This window comes from Phytophthora parasitica (genome assembly GCF_000247585.1).
Source record: "Phytophthora parasitica INRA-310 unplaced genomic scaffold supercont2.8, whole genome shotgun sequence".
NCBI classification, from domain to species: domain Eukaryota; phylum Oomycota; class Peronosporomycetes; order Peronosporales; family Peronosporaceae; genus Phytophthora; species Phytophthora nicotianae.
The window spans coordinates 488602-509453 of NW_008648994.1; the positions used below are offsets into that span (position 1 = coordinate 488602).

The 20852-nt window shown below is 53.0% G+C and overlaps 11 protein-coding genes across 13 annotated transcripts; 5 read left to right on the forward strand and 6 right to left on the reverse strand.

Moving 5' to 3' along the window:
• The first annotated feature begins 60 nt into the window (after positions 1-60).
• PPTG_05778 lies at positions 61-1672 on the forward strand. Of its 2 annotated transcripts, XM_008899500.1 has the most exons (3): positions 61-222; positions 325-622; positions 689-1672. In XM_008899500.1, the coding sequence occupies exons 1-3, from the start codon at positions 164-166 to the stop codon at positions 1571-1573; spliced, it is 1242 nt and encodes a 413-aa protein (XP_008897748.1). In that variant the 5' UTR covers positions 61-163; the 3' UTR covers positions 1574-1672. The 2 variants fall into 2 exon arrangements, with proteins under 2 accessions (XP_008897748.1, XP_008897749.1); XM_008899501.1 differs by lacking the exon at positions 61-222 and having other exon boundaries at positions 247-622.
• A 256-nt stretch (positions 1673-1928) lies between these two features.
• On the forward strand, positions 1929-4733 carry PPTG_05779 (hypothetical protein). The gene has a single exon (XM_008899502.1). It carries the CDS (start codon positions 1979-1981, stop codon positions 4382-4384), a length of 2406 nt encoding a protein of 801 aa, XP_008897750.1. The 5' UTR covers positions 1929-1978; the 3' UTR covers positions 4385-4733.
• On the reverse strand, positions 4279-6288 carry PPTG_05780 (hypothetical protein). The gene has a single exon (XM_008899503.1). It carries the CDS (start codon positions 6267-6269, stop codon positions 4506-4508), a length of 1764 nt encoding a protein of 587 aa, XP_008897751.1. The 5' UTR covers positions 6270-6288; the 3' UTR covers positions 4279-4505.
• A 592-nt stretch (positions 6289-6880) lies between these two features.
• PPTG_05781 (L-aspartate oxidase) lies at positions 6881-9059 on the reverse strand. Its single transcript, XM_008899504.1, has one exon. It carries the CDS (start codon positions 8801-8803, stop codon positions 7130-7132), a length of 1674 nt encoding a protein of 557 aa, XP_008897752.1. The 5' UTR covers positions 8804-9059; the 3' UTR covers positions 6881-7129.
• A 773-nt stretch (positions 9060-9832) lies between these two features.
• Positions 9833-11381, forward strand: PPTG_05782 (hypothetical protein). The gene is made up of 4 exons (XM_008899505.1): positions 9833-10337; positions 10409-10533; positions 10600-10791; positions 10859-11381. The coding sequence occupies exons 1-4, from the start codon at positions 9887-9889 to the stop codon at positions 11042-11044; spliced, it is 954 nt and encodes a 317-aa protein (XP_008897753.1). The 5' UTR covers positions 9833-9886; the 3' UTR covers positions 11045-11381.
• On the reverse strand, positions 10699-12411 carry PPTG_05783 (hypothetical protein). The gene has a single exon (XM_008899506.1). The coding sequence runs from the start codon at positions 12390-12392 to the stop codon at positions 11052-11054; it is 1341 nt and encodes a 446-aa protein (XP_008897754.1). The 5' UTR covers positions 12393-12411; the 3' UTR covers positions 10699-11051.
• Positions 12412-12590: 179 nt separating this feature from the next.
• Positions 12591-13004, reverse strand: PPTG_05784 (hypothetical protein; the record flags this gene model as incomplete). The annotated part of the gene is made up of 1 exon (XM_008899507.1): positions 12591-13004. The coding sequence occupies one exon, from the start codon at positions 13002-13004 to the stop codon at positions 12591-12593; it is 414 nt and encodes a 137-aa protein (XP_008897755.1).
• Positions 13005-13211: 207 nt separating this feature from the next.
• Positions 13212-14195, reverse strand: PPTG_05785 (hypothetical protein; the record flags this gene model as incomplete). Its single annotated transcript, XM_008899508.1, has 1 exon — positions 13212-14195. The coding sequence occupies one exon, from the start codon at positions 14193-14195 to the stop codon at positions 13212-13214; it is 984 nt and encodes a 327-aa protein (XP_008897756.1).
• Positions 14196-14760: 565 nt separating this feature from the next.
• On the reverse strand, positions 14761-15615 carry PPTG_21748. Of its 2 annotated transcripts, none has more exons than XM_008899933.1 (2): positions 15230-15615; positions 14761-15079 (listed from the first exon to the last, which is right to left on the reverse strand). In XM_008899933.1, the coding sequence occupies exon 1, from the start codon at positions 15585-15587 to the stop codon at positions 15351-15353; it is 237 nt and encodes a 78-aa protein (XP_008898181.1). In that variant the 5' UTR covers positions 15588-15615; the 3' UTR covers positions 14761-15079; positions 15230-15350. The 2 variants fall into 2 exon arrangements, with proteins under 2 accessions (XP_008898181.1, XP_008898180.1); XM_008899932.1 differs by having other exon boundaries at positions 14761-15159.
• Positions 15221-18006, forward strand: PPTG_05786 (hypothetical protein). The gene is made up of 2 exons (XM_008899509.1): positions 15221-16311; positions 16381-18006. The coding sequence occupies exons 1-2, from the start codon at positions 15871-15873 to the stop codon at positions 17875-17877; spliced, it is 1938 nt and encodes a 645-aa protein (XP_008897757.1). The 5' UTR covers positions 15221-15870; the 3' UTR covers positions 17878-18006.
• An 807-nt stretch (positions 18007-18813) lies between these two features.
• PPTG_05787 (hypothetical protein) lies at positions 18814-20796 on the forward strand (the record flags this gene model as incomplete). Its single annotated transcript, XM_008899510.1, has 2 exons — positions 18814-19204; positions 19295-20796. The coding sequence occupies 2 exons, from the start codon at positions 18814-18816 to the stop codon at positions 20794-20796; spliced, it is 1893 nt and encodes a 630-aa protein (XP_008897758.1).
• Positions 20797-20852: the final 56 nt, after the last annotated feature.

The following is a 20852-nucleotide window of genomic DNA, read 5'->3' on the forward strand; positions in this document are numbered from 1 at the left end:
GGTTACATTTCGCTCTATCATTCTTTATATGTTGATCAACCTGCATAATCACATAAGATCGTCGAACTTCAGTTCCTTGACGAACTGATCCACTGACGTCGATTCAACCTCATTCCGCTCCTTTCGCCGCTGCACGCACATACGTCCCAAGACCTGCTTTAATATGTTCTCCAAGCCTCTACACCGCGTCATTGCGACGTCCTCTTCCGTCCTAAAGCACGCGTACGTTCATCTGCGAATTTTTACCGCTAGTCCAGCCTTTTAAACGCTGAATTGCGGCCTTTACAGCTTGTCTAACCGATCTTTTCGGGTTTGTCAATACAGACGCACACAGACGCGCTCCATCGGCTTCCTGTCGACGCTACCGGAGGAGCATGCCATGTTGCGCGATATGTGCCAGCAGTATGCCGCCAAGAACCTTAAGCCTATTGCCGGGGAGCTCGACAGGGAACACAAATACCCGGCAAAGCAGGTCAAGGAGCTCGGTGAGATGGGACTCATGGGCGTCGCCATTGACGACAAGTACGGAGGCGCCGGTCTCGACTATCTCGCCTACGCCATCGCCATGGAGGAGATCAGTCGTGGCTGTGCTTCCACGGGCGTCGTCATGTCCGTCAACAACGTGAGTCTGCCAACTGATAACGTTAAATGCCGATAGACTAACAGTGCGTTTACTCTGTCTTTTCAGTCGCTGTATTGCGCACCACTGGACAAGTTCGGCACTCCGGAACAGAAGGAGAAGCACTTGACTCCCTACGCCAGCGGAGAGAAGCTGGGCTGCTTCGGACTTAGTGAGCCAAGCAACGGCAGTGACGCAGGTGCTGCTTCGACCACGGCTCGCGCTACTGACAAGGGATACGTGCTTAACGGCACCAAGGCGTGGATTACCAACGCCCACGACGCTGACCAGGCGATCGTGTTTGCTACGACGGACAAGTCGCTCAAGCACAAGGGTATCAGCGCGTTTCTAGTACCGACCGACACTCCTGGTTTCTCACTGGGCAAGAAGGAGGATAAGCTGGGAATCCGTGCGTCTAGCACTGGAAACCTCATCTTTGAGGACGTCGAGATCCCCAAGGAAAACCTGCTCGGTAAGGAAGGTGACGGATTCAAGATCGCTATGATCACGCTGGACTCGGGTCGTATCGGTATTGCCTCGCAGGCTCTGGGTATTGCTCAGGCCTCGTACGACTGTGCTATCGCGTATGCACAGACCCGTAAGACGTTCGGTGTGCCTCTGGCTAAGAATCCTATTATCCAGACCAAGCTGTCGACTATGGCCACAGAGATTGAAGCTGCACGTCTACTAACGTGGAAGGCTGCAGTGGAGAAGGACGCTGGTCGACCGTTTACGAAGCTGGCGGCCATGGCGAAGCTCAAGGCGTCGGAGGCGGCCACCATGTGCTCCCACCAGGCCATCCAGGTCCTCGGCGGCATGGGATACGTGTCGGAGATGCCTGCTGAGCGCCACTACCGCGACGCACGCATCACGGAGATCTACGAGGGCACGTCCGAGATCATGCACCTGGTCATTGGCGGCGCACTTAACAAGGAGTTCAACGAGACCAACTAACTAGGAGACGCTCTCAAAATTGCACCAGCTAAGAAAACGCAATACATACCGTTGAATACAATCCAAACGCACAAACAGATCCATGATCATTGCCCTACGAGCACGTTGGTCTCAACCTCGTCGTGTTCGACGTAAGCTTTGGCCACTTCACGTTGAAGTTGACATATCGAACGGTTTACGCAACACCAATTACCCCGTCAAACATCATGTATCTATTTAACGATAATAATGCAACAGAAACGTAAACTATTCCAAGTAAATCCATACTTTAGCTTCTGTATTTATATTGTACCTGCAATTTAAGATCAATCATCGTACACATCACATCAAATCTTGAAGGTATTCCATTTCCGCACCTTCATCTTCATTTCGTGATTGTCGTCGCGCTACTCGAGTCCCGCATCCATGACGCAGCAAGACGTTCGCCAGGCGCTGGACGCCCCCGCACTGACGGCCTACATCCACTCGCGACTGGGCGCGTCGCACGGCGCCATCGCGTCCATCCGTCAGTTCCAGCATGGCCAATCTAACCCCACCTATCTGCTGACAATGGCCGGCTCGAAGGCCAAATGGGTGCTGCGTAAGAAGCCGCACGGGCAAATCTTGCCCTCAGCGCACGCTGTAGAGCGTGAATATCGTGTGTTAGAAGCGCTGGAGCACACGGAGGTGCCTGTGCCTCGCGCCGTGCTGCTGTGTGAGGACCCGAAGGTCATCGGAACGCCTTTCTACCTCATGGAATACGTACATGGCCGTATCTTCCAAGACCCTTCGCTGCCTGGCATTAAGCCGATGTACCGCTACGCCATGTACAGCTCGGCATTGGATGCGTTGGTTAAGTTGCACGAGCTGGACTACAAGAAGATCGGGTTGGCCGACTTCGGTCGCCCTGAGAAATACTGTCACCGCGTTGTGGCTCGCTGGAGCCGACAGGTGCAGGGCAGTCACAAGGTCTTCGCTGAGGCTGGAGTCAAGGAGAACCCAAAGATGACGCAGCTGCAGCATTGGCTAGAACAGAACGCTGACGACGCCGAGAAGGCCACGACCCGTGCAGAGGGAGCCAGTATTGTCCACGGAGACTTCCGCATTGACAACATGATCTTCCACCCGACCGAGCCACGTGTGCTGGCCATCTTGGACTGGGAGCTGTGTACTATTGGCAATCCGTTCTCGGATGTAGCCACCTTGGCGTCAACCTACAGACTGCCCCTCGACAACTCGAACACTATCATGACTCCTGGACTATCAGATGCTCCGTTGAAGAAACTAGGCATCCCGTCGGAGAGTGACTTGTTGCTAGGATACTGTCGTCGCGCCAGACGTTTTCCGTTAACCACTCAGACGTGGAACTTCTTTATGGGAATGGTAGTTTACCGCTTCGCTGCGATCTGCCACGGAGTATACGCCCGTGCACTACTAGGCAACGCGTCGTCGGCCAATGCTGCGTGCGCCAAGACGACAATGGACCGACTACTGGCTATGAGCGACGACATCATGGACGCGTCGGCGGATATCTACCCTGAGCCAGAGTTGGAGCACATCCTGCCCTTCCCTATCCGTCCCCATGCGCTGCAGATCTACAAGAAGCTCTTGAAGTTCTGCCAGAACCGTGTGTATCCTGCTGAGTATGTACACATTGCTCAGATCGCCAAGGCTCGCGAAGAAGGTCGTGAATGGCAGATTGTTCCTCCTATTATCGACGAGCTGAAGGCTGAAGCAAAGGCTTTGGGACTCTGGAACCTCTTCCTGCCTGAGTGTGTGGTGCCAGCACTGGGCGGTAACGGACCTGACGTTAACTACGGTGGAGACCTGACCAACCTCGAGTACGGACTCATGTGTGAAGTGATGGGACGGTCCCTTGTGTTGGCTCCGGAGGTTTTCAACTGCTCGGCACCGGATACCGGCAACATGGAGATCCTCACGCGATTCTGCACTGTGGAGCAGAAGCACAAGTGGCTCGTTCCTTTGCTCAAGGGCGAGATCCGCTCTTGCTTTGCTATGACGGAGAAGCGTGTGGCTTCGTCTGATGCCACGAACATCGAAACGAGCATTGTGCGTGACGAGCAGCGTCAGGAATATGTCATCAATGGCCACAAGACGTACATCTCGGGAGCTGGGGACCCGCGATGCAAGATCATCGTTCTTATGGGTAAGCACTCCGAAAGAGCCAACGAGAGTTCATTCAAACAGCAGTCGATGATCCTCGTGCCAATGGACACGCCTGGAGTGCAGGTCGTGAGGCCTATGCACGTGTTTGGCTACGACGACGCACCGCACGGACACATGGAGATGCTGTTCAAGGACGTTCGTGTCCCGTTCAGCAACGTTCTGCTCGGCGAAGGTCGCGGCTTTGAGATCGCTCAGGCTCGTCTCGGACCTGGTCGTATCCACCACTGTATGCGTGCGATCGGAGCTGCTGAACGTTGTCTTGAGCTGATGGTGCAACGTGCCAAGACGCGGACGGCGTTCAAGCAGCTACTGGCCGAGAACCCGCTCGTGTGCTCTCAGATTGCCAAGTCGCGTTGTGAACTGGACAGCGCGCGGTTGTTGACTCTGCAGGCCGCACATCAGATGGACAAGCACGGCAACAAGGTTGCTCAGCAAGCTATCGCTATGATAAAGATCGTGGCGCCCAACATGGCGCTGGACGTGTGCGACCGTGCTATCCAGATCCACGGCGCTGCTGGCGTGAGTCAGGACTTTATCCTATCGTACTTGTACGCTGCTCTGCGCACGCTGCGTATCGCCGACGGACCCGATGAGGTGCACATGCGCACCATCGCAAAACTCGAGCTGAGCCACTCGAAGCTGTAAGAAGTGATGGCAACCGAGGCTAGAGTTGAGAGGAGTCCAATTTGAATAATGAGTGGCAATGTAAGGCAAAATTGAGCGTGGAATCATCTGTGCTGTACCGTGGGTGAAGTAGTCTACCATCCTAGTTCGCTGTAGTTTTCTTGCGTCTGTAGATTGCGTAGTCCGCATATTTAACGTATTGTGGAGTGAGGATGGGGATGTAGAACGATCGGTACGGCGATTTAGATCGTTCTGCATCGAGGAACGGCTCCGAGTGCACGAGTTCCCACGTTGTGGGCTCCTCCCAGAACTTAATTTCCTGTTGTCCTGGTAGATTCAAATCCACCACGTAGTCGCAAGTTTCAAGCGGTACGTAGCGACTTGGTTCCTCTCGGTTCTGGTTGTTCATAGCACTGGGAATAATCGAAGTGCCGTTCTCGTGTTGCTCGAAAGCTTTAGGCAGTAGACCCGAGAATGAAGACTTGACAAACTCCACTTTGGTAGAATTGGACGGGATGAAGAAGCTGGTAGGAAAACGATACCATTCCTTCAACAGACACAGCGTCACTGTGGGCGTAGCAGCATTAGGAGCGTCAAGCAGCATGCCACTCTCCGGATTCGGTAATACCTTAGCATACAAATGCTGGTATACACGAAGTGGAGCACTGAAGTTCACGACGTTGCTGACAACCCGAGAAACGGAGAGTAGAGCGTAGATACTCAGTATTCCAACTACCAACACCTTCGTGAGTCCATTACCCACTGCAGGTGCATGACTGAAGAAGCGTTTGATACGATAAACCACTGCACTGGGTGTAATGGCAGCAGCCAGACAAAATAATGGGTAAACTGGAGACAGGAAGCGCTCCTCCTTGTGTGCCTGAGTGAACATGATGGTCACCCATACGTACATCGGTGACAAGTACGCCAACAGCTGCAACTTGCTCGTTTCATAGTGACCAGGTAACGCGAATACAAACAGCGCTGCAGGTGCAGCCAATAGAGCCACGACGTTGAAGTTCAGTGCCAGGTTCAACAGGTAGTAGCTCAGTGGCTCCGTGCCGTACAGCGTCGAGTCCGTCTCGTTGCTAAGAACATTGTACACAACAATGTTCCAAGCTGGTAGTACCCACCGCTGATAGTAGTGGAAGTTGACTACCAATTCTACAGCCAACACTGCTCCTCCAATAGCCACACCGACCACGATACTCTTGATAAGTCCTCGAGTGTAGAGCGTCTCGACTGCGAATGGGATGAAGAGTACACCGACGTAGGGCCAACCACAGAGTACAGCCACAACTCCCCAAAAGAGAGCTAAATAGTGGTTCTTGTCCATCCACGCGCTACTGAATAGCATAACCAGCACCATCGTGAAGGTGCTGGGTAGGAAGGCCGTGCTGGCGTGGAAGATACCGGCATTGAAGAGTAGAATGCACAGTAGATAGCGCGCCGTACGGCGACCGAAGCGACGACTGGTAGAACGGTAGAACAGCGCCTCTGCGTAGGCTGAGAGTAGTCCCAACGCGGCGCGTAGACCGTAGAACAGTAGCAGCTTCTGGTCTGCTAGCAGTCCAAGTGTAGAACCGAAGGCTGTAAGCTTCACCACCGCGTAGTGTAGTAGTAGATAGAAGTAGGAGCGGAGAGCGTAGACTGGAGAATATTCCCATGTCTGGAAACCGAAGCGATAGAGCAGGTAGTGCAGAGGCTCCCAGTAGTTGAATGTCTCGTCACAGTCCGCGATGGGACTCAACAAAGCGGACGCAGCGCGCGGGAGAACGAGCAAGGACAACGCTGTCTCTAAAGACGGTAGCCATAGCTGAATCTCGTCCAGCTGCTCGTGGCGCTTCTCCGCAGCGGCGGCAGCCGACGCCTTGGCCTCCAACTTGGTGACGCGTCGAGCAGGCATCGTGCGTGATGATACTTTGTGAAGTCATGTGTGTTACACTATATGGTGTGACACACTAGTTGAAGTGAAGAGGAAAGTTTGTGGGTGTAACACGTTGCTTAACATTTTTTGAAAAGCTCTTGGCACTTTGCACTTTACTAGAATGAACACAGGTCATTAGACTAATTTGGCAAACTAGCAATAGATTTCAATTGTGTCAATCGACGACACTACTATCTTCTACCTATGTAAACCTCGACAGCTTGATGCACGATTCCGTTGCGATCTCACAGCGGTTTACCTGAATCCTGGAAGCATTTCGCAAATTGCACGGCGTGACTACTACGCTTTCAATAAATCTCATAATTTCTAGTTTCAAAAGACATTCCTCGGTTTGTTTCGGAACCACTACCAGCACGTACACCTTGCCCTCACTGGTTGAAAATTGTCTCCAAAGTATTAACGTTCTTGAACCATAGTGTCGGATCCATCAGCTCGAAGTCTGTCAGGCACCCAACGCCTTCTTCACGTCTCCCACGTAGTATGTGTCATATACACTCGCATCGATGCCCACAGAAAACGCTCTCATCCCCAATGTTTTTGCAGAAAAGCTTATGTCCCCCCCCCCCCCCAAAAAAAATACAATGAGCGAGTTTGTTGGAATTCAAGGTGGATGATAAATGGAAAATAGCTTGTAAAAAAACAACTCAAAAGGTGTTTGACACTTTGAAAATGCATCATTTTTGATTCTGTCGGCAATAAATGCAGGTCGGTCACCACAAGGGCAACCAAAAGTTGCCAATGTGGACTGACAATTGCTTGTAAACGAAAGAAAATGAACTAGTCGAGCCTTGCTCGATCACAAGTGGAGCAGGAGCAGCTTACTCCTGCACAATATAGTGCGTGCCCACCGACAGGGGGCTGTTAAGAGCGGCGAGAGCGATCTCCTTGGCAGCGCGAACAGCATTGCGCAGACCGGCAGTCTCGCGCGTGACGCGGCACTCTTGGTGCAATTTGTCAGCCTTGACCTCCAGCAGCGCGAGTTTATCGACCGCGCTGTCCATACCAGCAGCCGTACGAATGGGGCCCACAGACTCCCACATGATGCGCTGGGTCGCCAGCATCACCTCCTCAATCTCGTTCGGGTACGGATCACGGAAGCCATTCAGATTGGCGAACGGGTCCTCCTCCGTCTTGGAGCTGTCTGAGTCGAACGAGTTGATACGCTCCATGTAGTCATCAGCAGAGCTGCAGCCCCACACCAGACCCTCCAGTAATGAAGTCGAAGCCAGACGGTTCGCACCGTGGAGACCCGTGCAGCTCACTTCACCTGCAGCATACAAACCAGGCACAGAGGTACGGCCTTGCAGGTCAACCTCAACGCCACCGCAGTGGTAGTGAGCGGCAGGAACCACAGGCATTGGCTCCTTAGTCATGTCGATGCCACGGTCAAGACAGTGCTGGTAGATGGTCGGGAAGCGGCTCTTAATCCAGTCAGCGTCCTCGTGCGAGATATCCAGGTACATGCAAGGTTCGTCCTGTTTCTCCATCTCAGCCAAAATGAGACGAGCAACCACATCACGTGGAGCCAATTCACCGTCCGGGTGGTAGTCTTTGGCAAAGGCACGGCCGCTCTTGTTGCGTAGGATGGCTCCTTCACCACGTAGCGCCTCGGTCAGCAAGAAGCGACGCTCGTCAGGGATGTACAACGTGGTTGGGTGGAACTGCACGTACTGCATGTTCTTGAGCTTAGCACCAGCACGAGCAGCCAACGCAATGCCTTCACCACGAGCGCCCTCGGGGTTCGACGTGTTCTTGTATACGTCACCCACACCACCAGTGGCTAGCAGAGTGAACGGGGCGCGGTAGTGCTCTACCTTGCCCTTGGTTGAGACAGTCAACGCACCGACACACTCACCGGCGTCGTTGGTGACCAATTCGAAGGCGCTGCGGCCAGTGAGCAGCACGATGTTCGGGTGGTCCCGCACGGCTTGGACCATGCTAGTGGAGATGGCACGGCCCGTGTGGTCGGCCTTGTACAGGATACGCGCGCGGTTGTGTGACGCCTCGAGCGTGAGAGCGAGCTCGCCGTCATCCTTGCGAGTGAACGGCACGTTAGCCACGTCCAGCAGCAACTCCTCGACACGTCCAGGGCCTTCGACGGCCAGTTTCTGGACGGCAATATCTTCGCATACACCGGCACCGGCACGGTGGACATCGGAGGACAGAAGAGCAGGCGTGTCGTCCTCGCTCTTGTAGATGATGCCGCCTTGGGCGTAGTAAGTGGCGCAGTTGTTCGGGTCTTCAGCGGCGGCTAGCATTGTCACCTTGACGCCCTGGTTAGCGAGGCGCAAAGCGGCGGCGTTTCCAGCCACACCACAGCCGAGGATCAGAGCCTTGCACTCGATCGTGTCGTACGAGGGGCTAGCGGACGACGCGCGACGTAGCAAGGTGCTGCCATTGACGTGGCGACGTGGGACGGTAGAATTGGCCTTTGGCGCGCTGAAAGGCGCCGAGGTCAACGGGGAGTGGGCGAGCAGCTCAAGTTGAGTCATAGTTGCACTGACGATAATGTTTCTTGTTGCTTGGTTCAGACGGTAAAGCGTGAGGGAGGAAGCGCCTAGTGGCTGGCGGTGTACACGGGGTACTTTTTGTTGAAAGTCCACGAGCTCTTCACGGACATCCAAAGCGGGGGATGGGAGAGCAGAAGACGAGGGAGGACACTAGCGCTGGACTCGGGTGTTCGAGCGGAGTGTCTTGACTCGGTGTTCGACTTGAGCGTTTCGATGCTTGACGTGTGCGCTTGATGGCAAATTGCGTAATGAACTGATCGCGTTACCCGACGAATGGCTCTTTTCGTCCGGGAGAGGTCCGTCCGGATATTTTTCGGAAGGGGGAGTCTTTGACATTTGTAACGGGGGAATATCAGATTGTGGCAGATGTATAGAGATTTATACGTATACAAGTTTCAACGATGGGCCGAAGATTATGCGAGCAAGTACTATATCTTAGTTTTTGTATGGAGACGGAGGGAGGAGCAAGAAGCCAGTGCGAGTCATGTTCATGACTGCAAGTTGCAACATGAACGAAAGCGATGGAGACGCAGATGACTGTGGCGAAATGGTGCTTTCGGGTTAATGTAGGGTCGCGATGTAATCCAACCGGGTGCACTGGGTTGGATTGCAGGTTGCTCTGTAAAAATTGGAGCTGCTCGTTGGCACCAGCGCGTGTTTCTGCGGAAGTGCGCGAGTCGCGACACTTGCATTGCAGTTATAATAAATGATTGTAGGTACCTTCGTCCACTAACATCCATGAAAATCCTCAACGCACAGTGCGTAACCTCCCCCGAAAGTTCGTGCGTCTGAATAGACCTCTACATCGCTACATGTAAAACTTCTAGCCTAAGAGTACGATGCCGGTGCTGTGGATTTCCTTGTTGCAGCCTTTGCACCACGATGACATCTAGACTCGTGATTGCCCCAAACTTCGAGCTGTGAGCAATCAAGTTACAACTGGATTCAAGTTGTCGACCAACTCCGTCACAAAAACGCAGCCATTTGGTGATAAGGTCTGATTCGTCAAAATGAAGTTAATTATTGACCAACCAGTGTTGCAATAACGAAAAGCCGCGATCCAAAATGCAGTTAGCCACCACTTCCATCACTATGCGCTCATGCTGGCTGGTGCTGCATGTAATACGGCTAGCGACCGTAGCTGCTGACGCCAATGATGCTACAGTCACCGAACCGGTCATACCAGACGTGATTGTCCCTCTGGACATCGACGAAACCAGCATCGCCGCAGGTGTCGAGCACTCGTGCGCGATCCAGACGCAGTCGTTCGAGGACGTGGGCGGTCGTGTTGTTTGCTGGGGCGTCAACAATGGTGGACAGAGCTCACCGCCACCAGGAGAATTCATCCAAGTGAGCACCGGTCGACTGCACTCGTGTGGGATCCGCATCGACGAGACGCTCGAGTGCTGGGGCGATGGAGCGCCGGTGACGAAACCCGAGGGTCTGTTCGAGCAGGTCAGCAGCGGTGACTTCCACTCGTGCGGCATCATGAAGGACCAGACAGTGCGCTGTTGGGGTACGTCGGTGCATTGTTATTAGATAGATGAAAATACCATTGATTGAGCGAGGATCGTACTGGATTTACAGGCACGGCGGCGGGTGGCATCTCCAAAGCTCCGAGCGGTAAGTTCGTGCAGGTCAGTTGCGGCAAAGACTTTTCGTGTGCAATTGCAACGGATGGCACGGTCAAGTGCTGGGGCGAAAACGGATATGTACGATAGTGCGCTTTATTATCCATGGGGTGCATGAATGTAACATATCGTGTTTGAATACTGCAGGGTCAGCTCAATGTGGATCCAACCACCCGCTTTCGGCAGATATCGGCATCACCAGGCGATTTTGCCTGCGGCGTGACCGAAGACAACACGCTCTCGTGCTGGGGTGACAATCATCGCAACCAAGCGAGTCCGCCGAGCGATGAAAAGTTCATTCTAGTTAGCACGAGCAGACTTGCGGCATGTGGACTGAAGGTGCGCACTGGGATCCCGTTACAATGTATTTGCACACAATGGTGACTAATGTTTGGTCGCTCTGCAGCTAGACAAAACGGTGACGTGCTGGGGTATGCGCTCCGGCGTGACTGCAGCACCCACAGACGTGCAGTTTGACGAGCTGACGTTGGGCTGGAATCATGGTTGCGGCATTCGCTACGAAGACGGCGGTATTCAGTGCTGGGGCGACCGTGGGAGCAACCGCTTGGAAATCCCTGAAGCACTATTGTAAACAATACTTAGTCGGCAAATATTCCCTGCGACGCGTCTCGGAAGTGCTCGCTGCGATTTGCCACGAGCACTCTTCGACTACGCCGTCCCATGGTCTCTCCCATGTTATCGTTACTGCCTGAGGTATGTGGAATCATTGCAGGCTTTTTCAAAGGCTTTAGCAACCGACCCACTCGCTCTTTCGGCACCACATCTACAGCTAGTCGCTTTGGTTGCTTCCGTAAAAGCTGCTCAACCAATTCCATACAATGGCCACTGCCATCCTTCTCTAAAAGCTCCCGTTGCTCGGTCAGACGCCTCGGTGGAAACGCCTCCGTCTGCACCGGCAGTTTGATGCTGTTCAAACGTCTTTGTGTATGTTTCTTGGCGATCTGGGCAGCTATTGCACTGAGGTTAGACGACCGCAATTGGGCAGTTGTTGAGGTCGGCAAGTGCAAATTCCCAGTGGAACTAGACTGGTGCAGAATGAGCAACGAAGAATTGACGTCGTATTCCATGGGCTTCGCCACTTGCAGTGATGCCCACGATGGCGCATCTGCAACGGCAGAGGTAGATGCACTTCTCTTCATGGCACTTTTCTCAGAGGAACCCATGAGGCGATCAACAAGCGACGATGTTACCCGTTTCTTCGCTCGACCAACACGCTGTTTGTTGCTTGCTGGAGCTGTAGAAACACGAGGGTCTCGACGAACTCGAAATGGTAGCGATAGAGACTCCATTAGTTTCTTCTCGTTCTCGTAAATCAACTGCTCCACTACGTCCTGCGTAGCTGGTTTTAGTTGCCGCATTATAGATTTCAGTCGTTGGCTTGGTAGAGACAACAAAATGGATTTGAACCGGGTTGTCACGATAGCATAAGGCAACGGTGTTCCTTTGAGCACCGAATAGGCGGCAAGACTTCCACCAGGTTTAATCATTTTCTCGGCGAAAACTCGTGCCTTCGGCTTTTCTGCTTCGAATATGTCCGTAGGTGTGCTGGTCTCTGTGGTCTCGTCCATGCTTCTTGCAAGGAAGCCACCGCACAGCACGAATGCGAGTTCATGCGGTTGGTCGCCCTGCGCCCACAGTTGGTCTCCAACAGCAAAGAACTTCAAGAGGAACAGGTCGAACAAATTCTTCCATGGGATTTCCTGTGCAATTGCTGCGAGGATAGGATTTCGGCACAAAATATCATGCTGCACCTGGAAGGTCTTGAAGCGCGTATTTGCGATGGAAGTCGGTAAAGTTGACGCCGAATACGGTCGATCTGAGCGCCGAGAAGTAGATGCTGAACCTGGACGGAGGCTGGGTTCTGGGATGCCTGTGGAACCTCGCCTGGGTACATGTGTTGTTGCTGGTCGCGATGTCATGTCCAGGATTGTTGCCAACGCAATTTGGGTTGTGCTGATTCATATCACGTAAAAATAGTTTATTATACACGACGGGGTATATTACTTTACATATCAAGTATTTTTGAGGGTCATGTTGACCTGATTAAGACGACGTGAATATGAAGAATAGCTCTCCAGCAAGCATTGACATCTTGCTGTATAAGAAACCGTAGTGGCTTATTCTGCCGTGAACATGCCAGCACCTGCTTGAATCTCAAACACCTGCTCCATGTCGATCTTTTCCACTGCATCCAGCCGGGCCAGCGCCATTATCAGTTCCCGACACGCGCTCTTCACAGCCACCGAGTTGTTGATCCACAGAAACGTGGATGTGCTGTAGAGATCGCTGTGCTGAGCAAGCAGATCTTTTACCGGCTGTTGCGTCTGCTGGGCGAAATCCTGCAGAGACTCCGCCACGCAAGAAGCTCGCTGGGCTCGATCCGAGTCTGAGCGGTCGCAGCTGTCCTGCACAGCCTGCGAAGGCGACGCGAGCTGCACCAGGATGTCCACGCGCGCGTCGGGCTCGCTCTCCATCGCACGCAGCAGATCCGCAGACACTTTGGCCTCCTCAGCGGCAGAAAGTGATGCCATCGCGGTTGCTACGGTCCACGCAGCGACCAGAAGGAGAAAGGTCGAAGCTGCAGTTGCCATGATGAGTGGTCGCAGAATGACGGTCAAAGCTCACTACCTCTACAAAAGCATAAAACGATCTATCCAAATTAGAAAGGGTTATCAGATCGTCATCTGCGACAGCAATCACGTAACCATCGAGTTACTTCAAATTAGAAGGGTTAACTCTTATGATGACATGCACGGTTCGTTTCTGCCGTCATGGGCGAAGACGCTGTCGAGTAGGACTTGTGGAGCCTGAACGAGATCGTAGAGATAATCTTCTTCGCACTGCAGAGTGAGCTGCGGGAGGTCGTCGATCAGTCGTTGCTTCAAAGCTGGGGCGGACTGCATGCCGCAATCACTCGCATCGACAGCTCGAAGGCATTGCAGCGAGCAGCCCGCAAGCCGTGATTTAACCGCTCTCGTGTACACTGGCCGCACCAGGAAGCCCTGACATTCCGTGGCCGATGTATCAGGTGCACGATACTGGCTGAACTGGCGGAGCTCTTTACGTGCCACGCAGACCTGCATCCCGTCATCGAGGTAGCACTCCAACCAGACCTGGTCGCGACTGCGGCGTCGATTTCCGTATTGTTTCTTCGTAGAGTGAACTACCCGGGTGATATTGTTGACAGTGTACAACACTTCACCCGTCTCTCCATCCTGCAACCCACCAGTGGCTTCGGTGCTAGACCGCCAGATCTGGCGCGCCAACGGCCGCATCCTCATCGAGTCGAGCGCCTTGGCGCTTTTCCACACCACACGACGAGCTAATTGCTCGTCCTCTTCTTCTTGGCACAGCAGGTGGCGCCACCCAAAAACTTGACGCACCTTGCAGCGCCGTCGAAGGTGATTGCGACTGGCGCTACCATTGAGGTGGCGCAGCTCGCTGGGAATCGTGTGCATTGCGTGCAGCACACGTAGTGTGTCGTGGCTTGTGAGATCAGGAAGAGCGTACTGCAAGGATCTTGGCGAGCCTATCGAGGCCTCGTCCGACTGGTTCTTGTCCCAAGAGACGGACTGGTAGCTGCAGTCCACTGCAACCCGTTGGCGCTTCAAAGTGCGGCGAGGCGAAATGACCATGCTAGCCCAGCGCTTAAGTGGCTGGTGATCTTTGGTAGATTGCATCATGGATACTTGAATATGCTTGCGCTTGCGCGGCCAGGACATGTCTAAGCTTTTGTCAGCACTATCTTGAAGTGAAAACAGAGGACACGTCGCCAGTGCGAGTCTGCAGCATAGGACAGATAGAGTAACGTGATGTGGTCAGGACGGAGAGTGTTCGTCGCAACGATTAACGAGACTAAGTTTCATTTGCACGCACGTTGTGGTGGTGGAGTTGGGCTGCATCTTGCGGCTCCATGACTGCGGCGCCAACTCGGGCGATGCCTCGCGCTGAATGGCCTCATGGTGATCAATGGGCTGGAGAACGACACCCATGGCAGTGGTAAGATCGAGAATGGCAATAGCAAGTGGTGGCTGGCTGGCGATCACTTCACTTGCAGCTGGTTCGTATTACTGAGGTTGTGGCTCAGCAGCGCGAATTACAAAGTGGGTTGTTGGCGATGGCGCGAGCTTTGAATCAAAGTTTGATGCGGAGGAAAGGCGCAGGTTCATAACCGGGATGGTGCGGGACGATGCACATCTTCCCAACGTCCCACTCTTTCCATAGAAAGGATATCACTTGCGCTATCCCATACCCCGTTGAAACCGATTACACCAACTTCGAAAGATATGATGGCTTGTATGTTAAGCGCTCCAGGTGGATCATGCATGGTGTTCTGCACATCAACTTAATTTGACCAAGATAATTTTAGTCGGAGTAAAAAGCAGGCATTATTGAGCTTGTTTGGTAAGCCTCTATTATAGAGTCTAAGGCGTAAACCGAGCTCTTGGTCTGGCTGGTTAGCTGGATGGATGGTAGACTCTTACCGTACAGCTCTTCAACATCCAGGTCGCGTAACGACCACACGGATCCTCGCTCGATCGCGAATTCGCAGGAATCAGCTTGATGATAATCTTGCGTTCGTCGGACTCAGATGTCAAAAATAGTCCTAACGTTCAAAACAATGGTCCTAACGTCACAAATCCGACCCGTAACTGTTACGGCACAATCCACAAGGCACAATTGCAGCTGCCAAGCTGTTAAGTTGCTTGAAGCACGACCCTGAATCAGGACACCCACAATAAGGTGTCAAGCGTACCTGCTGCCGTTGGGCATCAACGCCGACTCAAACTAGGGTCTCGGTGCAGTTATTGTCGCGACGCCCCGATCGGATGAACGCCACCGGTCATCTCCTGCCGCTCCTCTCGTTTTGCTACCGGTTACTGGTGCCGTATTGTAATGCAACTGAAGTCGCGCCATGGCGTGACCACTGACAGCTCTCCAACTGTAGTGAGTTGGCAGCTCTTTCGTCGTCGCGGAATCAAGCGGCAGAGCTGCAGCCTCTTGTCGGGCGCTGTGTGACTCGCCGACACCATTGTCGATAGTTCCATGCCGCTGATTCTCTCACCGTGCTGAACAATTGACGCCTGGATGTTCTGGCAGCTTGGCGGTGCCATTCCGATCAAAATGCATCGGTCTCTGCACTTTGTGCACCGCGAATCGGCTCCTGCCGATCAACACGCCGTCCGGTCTGCGAAAAAACATGTTGGCTTCTGTATGTGCACTCCTCGACAAGCAGTGCGTATGACAGCGGACCTCCAGCCTGGACCTGGCCACCCATGCGCGCCCGGCACAAAGCTCGGGCGGCGACTAGCGCCCAGCAACCAGTTCATTCTCGAATTTCCCTCCGCGAGAGCACTAGAGTGTGAGCGCAGGACTTTGTAGACGCTTTTCCACAACATGCAGCGCCAACGGGACACAGGTACAGCGGTGGACTCTCCGGTTAGCAATAGTGAGATGCTGGGCTCCCCATCTCACGACTACAACGCAATGCTGAGTCGCGGAGACTCCCACGATATTCCTGACCAGGACTATACCCCGCAAACCCCAGCTCGTGAGGTCTTCCGTGAGCCATCGGAGATTCACCCACAGACCATCAGTGACCGAGGCGGCTTCTCCTACAGCATGCGCCCCACCGAGGCCGATGCGAGCTCACCCACTCGGGAAACGTTCGCGTATTCAGCCGCAAATGGCGTCAGCACAAGTGGATCGAGCAGTGGCGCTGCTGCTCCTGTTGCACTCCCCCGTCCGTCAATGATGGATCGTAACATTGAGGCAGTGAGCGACCCGACAAATGCAGGATTCGCTGCCAAGACACAGAACTACAAAGGCCGATATCGGGTACGTGTCAGAGTTATCACTTGGTATTTCAGTTTGTTGTTAACAGTTTGATATGCGGTTAAATTACAGAGATGGCCTGGTGTTGTGTTACTTCTGGCGATCATCATTGGTGGTGCAGTTGCCATCACGTTCGCAGCGATGCACACACATACAGCAAGTACAGCTCGTCAAGAAGCTTATGCCAAGCGGAAAGCCGGCGCCTCGGCAATTACTGGCGGTGCGAGTGGCAGTGGTAGTGATCTGGTTTCGGATGATGGTGAAGTTGGTAACCCGAAATCGTATCCGGACATGGGCTGTGAGCTTCCGGATTATCAGAGCAAGGACGGGCATATCTACGCTGTTGCGTCGAACGGAACGGAAGTGGCGGTGGACATGAAGGGAATCAATTGGTTCGGTATGGAGACAGGTACAGCCATCCCTCTTGGTCTTTGGGATAATTCTCAAAACGGTACGACCGCGTACCAGATTGCGTATTTCTTGGAGAAGAACAAGTTCAACGCAGTGCGCCTGCCGCTTTGTATCAACTGGATTCTCAAGAATCAGGTGCCTGAATCTACGTTGATCAACACAGCCGAGAACCGAGCCATCTCTATCAAGAACTATAGGTCACTGCTTAAAAGTCTCATTAAGGCGCTGGCGTATCGAAAGATCGGAGTGCTGCTTAGTCTGCATACCCTCACGTCGACGGATAGCGGTGGACTTTGGTACAGCGACAACATCACGCAGAGCGATTTCTTGGACGCAGTGGATACACTAACTGGAGACCTCTGCAGCAATACCTACTGGAATGTCATCGGCCTCGATCTTAAGAACGAACCTTACGAAGGCACGTGGGGCGACGGTGAGGACACGGATTGGCGTGTAGGTGCGCAGACTATTGGAAACCGTATGCTGGAAGGCTGCTCGAACTGGATGGGCTTCGTTGAGGGAATCTACGCCTCTCATACGCTTACTATCGACGATACCGAGTACAGCTTCTACGATTGGTACGGTAGCGGTTTGCAGAAGGCAAACGAGTATCCGGTGGAGTTTACAACCGAAAACAAGGTGGTGTACGCGCCGCACTACTACACTCCTGCTGTCTATCCGCAGACGTACTTATACGGTGGCGGTACCAGCGGTGATAACGGTGCACTCGAAGACTATGTGGAGCTGTCGAATTCCACCCTGAAGACGCGTATTTCAACCACTATGGACGAGATGTTTGGCTTTATCGCGGATAACAAGTCAGCCGCGCTGCTGCTAGGCGAGTTTGGTGGTCTGTACGCCACTGATCTGCATCCAGAACTCACGACGAAGCGTTGTACCGACTATTCTATTGACATTATGGTGGAGAATGGTTGGTCTGGTGGCTTCGTGTGGTCTCTGAACCCGGAGAGTGCGTACCAGTTTAACCCGGCCGACACGTACGGCACGTTCACGGAGGGAGTTTTGGAGGACGACTGGCTGACGGCCAACAGCGAATTTTTGGAGGGACTGGAGGCCATGAACGACCTGGAACATTTGCGTATGATGCCGTGCTTCGAGACGGAGGCCTCGGACTCGGGGTCTTCTGGCTCCGACTAAATAGCGTTAAGAACTATGTAACTTAAGCTTGGGAAATAGATTCCCTGCATGCAACACATTTCCTGTCCAACATTTTCTATACATTTATTTTTTAATAAAAAAAATTGCGTTTGAGTCGAACGCAGAGGTTTTTTTTTTTTGTTAGAAACGGTTTGACACAAGCTCCACTAAGCAGGAATTTCTACAGTGCTCTATACAGATCTTGGTGCCGTTGCCGTTGCCGTCGCGCAGCGAAACGTTGATAAAGAGCTCAACTTTCGGGCTATGCTTCGAATAGCGCACATCGCCTGCACCATAGTCGACGGCCAATTTAGGCAACAGTTGCCTACCGACCGGAAATCCAACACGTTGCCAGTGGCAATTTGCCACATCAATTTCTGTCGCCATGTGACTCACATTGTGAGATCCGCCAAAGCTGAAATGAATTTTGGGAAACGACATCTGGCACTGTTGGACAGTCACAGCAGCGCCCGTATCAAGACGTGAGATATCACTGCGATCATAATGTGCCTCGCGCGTACCCGCTGCAACATTGGCGCCGCCATGAAGGTTTCCTGTTCAAGCTCAGTAGCAATAGACGACGGAGCGTCTTGTCCGAACCCAAACGGCAGCGCGTTGATAATTTGAATCTCCTTGATTTTTGACCTCCAACTTCTTTCAACCAATAGTGACCTCAAGTCATGAGAGTGGTCACGAATAGTGACACTCAATCCCAATCCCCTTAGATTAGGATTGATTATGCTAATGCTAGCACACCCTACGGCCGCTAAAGCGAGGGATGACCTGTCTCAAGCACTTGCATATTATGGACCGGTTGCTGCACTTGATTCTACTATTGGACAGGATATGGCATGCACGACGCATTTTTCATGCTCGCCCAATTCTTCCGCCACTTTACTTTTGCCGTAAGCCAGCGCAGTTGCCCTTGCACCAATAATGCGTCGGGGACAGGAGCGCGAACACGGCATGGAGTCGTCGGCGTCGCTCATCACTTCGTCCGAAATGTTGGGCTCGCCCACTTACAATTACTCGGCCATGTTGAACAGCGAGCACTCAAGTGACATTCCGGAGCAAGACTACATCCCACAGCAACCGGCGCGTGAGGTTTTTCGCCAACCGTCCGAGGCGCAAATCTACGGTCCTGTGGGTGGCAACCGCTTTAGCACCATGAACGCCGGCTCCCCACGCCATTCCAGCAGCGAATCCGCAGCGCCCGGCACAGCAGTAGGTGCCACTGGTGTCTTCACTCGTGGCTCGTTGATGGACCGCAACATTGCGGTGAGTGAACCAGCTCCAGGGTTCATCGAAAAGACGCAACAGTACAAAGGTCGCTACAGGGTACGCTTTTGCCAGTTTTTCGAGTGTACATCCCGGTTTCAGCTAACCGTTTTGCCAATTTGTCGATGTATTATATCAGATGTGGCCAGGAATTCTTTGATTATTCTGGTCGTTGGCGGAGCTGTGGCGGGTATCACGTTGTCTGCAATTCACACGAGCGACTCCGCCACGACACGTCAGGAGGAATACGCCCAGCGAAAGGCCGACAGCGAGAAAATCTCAGGCGGCGCCAGTGGCAGCGGCAGCGACTTGGTGTCCGATGACGGAGAAGTGGGTAACCCCAAATCGTACCCTGATATGGGTTGCGAACTCCCCGACTACCAAAGTAAAAACGGTAGAATTGTTGCCGTATCGGCCAATGGTACCGAAGTACCGGTGGATATCAAGGGCATCAACTGGTTTGGTATGGAAACCGGTACAGCCATTCCACTCGGGCTCTGGGATAACGCTGATAACGGTACTACAGCGTACCAGATCGCGTCCTTCCTGGCCGACAACAAGTTCAACGCAGTCCGTTTACCACTCTGTGTCAACTGGATCCTCACCAATCCAAAACCAGAGACTTCACTGATCAATACGGCCGAAAATCGTGCTATCTCGGTCAAGAACTACATGTCTTTACTCAAGAGTATCGTCAAAGTGCTGGCATACCGGAAAATCGGCGTATTGCTGAGTATGCATACACTAACATCGACGGATAGTGGAAGTCTCTGGTACAGCGACACGATCTCGGAAGATGATTTCCTGGATGCCATTGACACGCTAACGGATAATCTCTGCAGTAAGACGTACTGGAACATCATGGGGATTGATGTTAAGAACGAACCTTCGAAGGCTACGTGGGGTGACGGGTCTGACACGGATTTCCACGCTGGAGCCAAGAAGATCGCAGATCGAATGCTAGACGGCTGTTCTAACTGGATGGGCTTCGTGGAAGGCATCAACGCCGACCACACGGTCACGATCGATGGTACAGACTACGACTACTACGACTGGTACGGTGGTGGTCTGCAGGATGCAGCAGACTACCCTCTTACATTCAGCACGGAGAACAAGGTGGTCTATGCACCACACTACTATACTCCTGCTGTTTACCCTCAGTCGTACTTCTATAATGGAGGCACTCAGGACTCGAACGGTGCAATTTCCGACTATGTCGAGATCGATGATGATACACTGAAGGCACGAATTAAAGCCACAATGGCCGATATGTTCGGCTTTCTGGGCGACGACAACTCGTCTGCGTTGTTACTGGGTGAATTTGGAGGTCTTTACTCGAAGGATCTGCACCCGGAACTCACTACGCAACGCTGTACGGATCTGAGTATGGAGGTGATTGTGGAAAGTGGCTGGGCGGGTGGGTTTGTATGGTCTTTGAACCCTGAAAGTGCCTACCAATACAACCCTGCCGATACCTATGGTACCTTTACGGAAGGTATCCTTGAGGATGACTGGCTGACCGCTAATAGCGAGTTCCTCAAGGGCATGACTGTCTTCAACGACCTAGCGAACCTACGCTCAATGCCCTGCTTTGAGGTGGAGGAATCAGCGTCTGGATCAGACTCGTCCAGCTCAAGTTGATAGGACCAGCAAGCGCTGGATGATAAAGCCCGATCGGCTACGAGTACTTGCTTCGT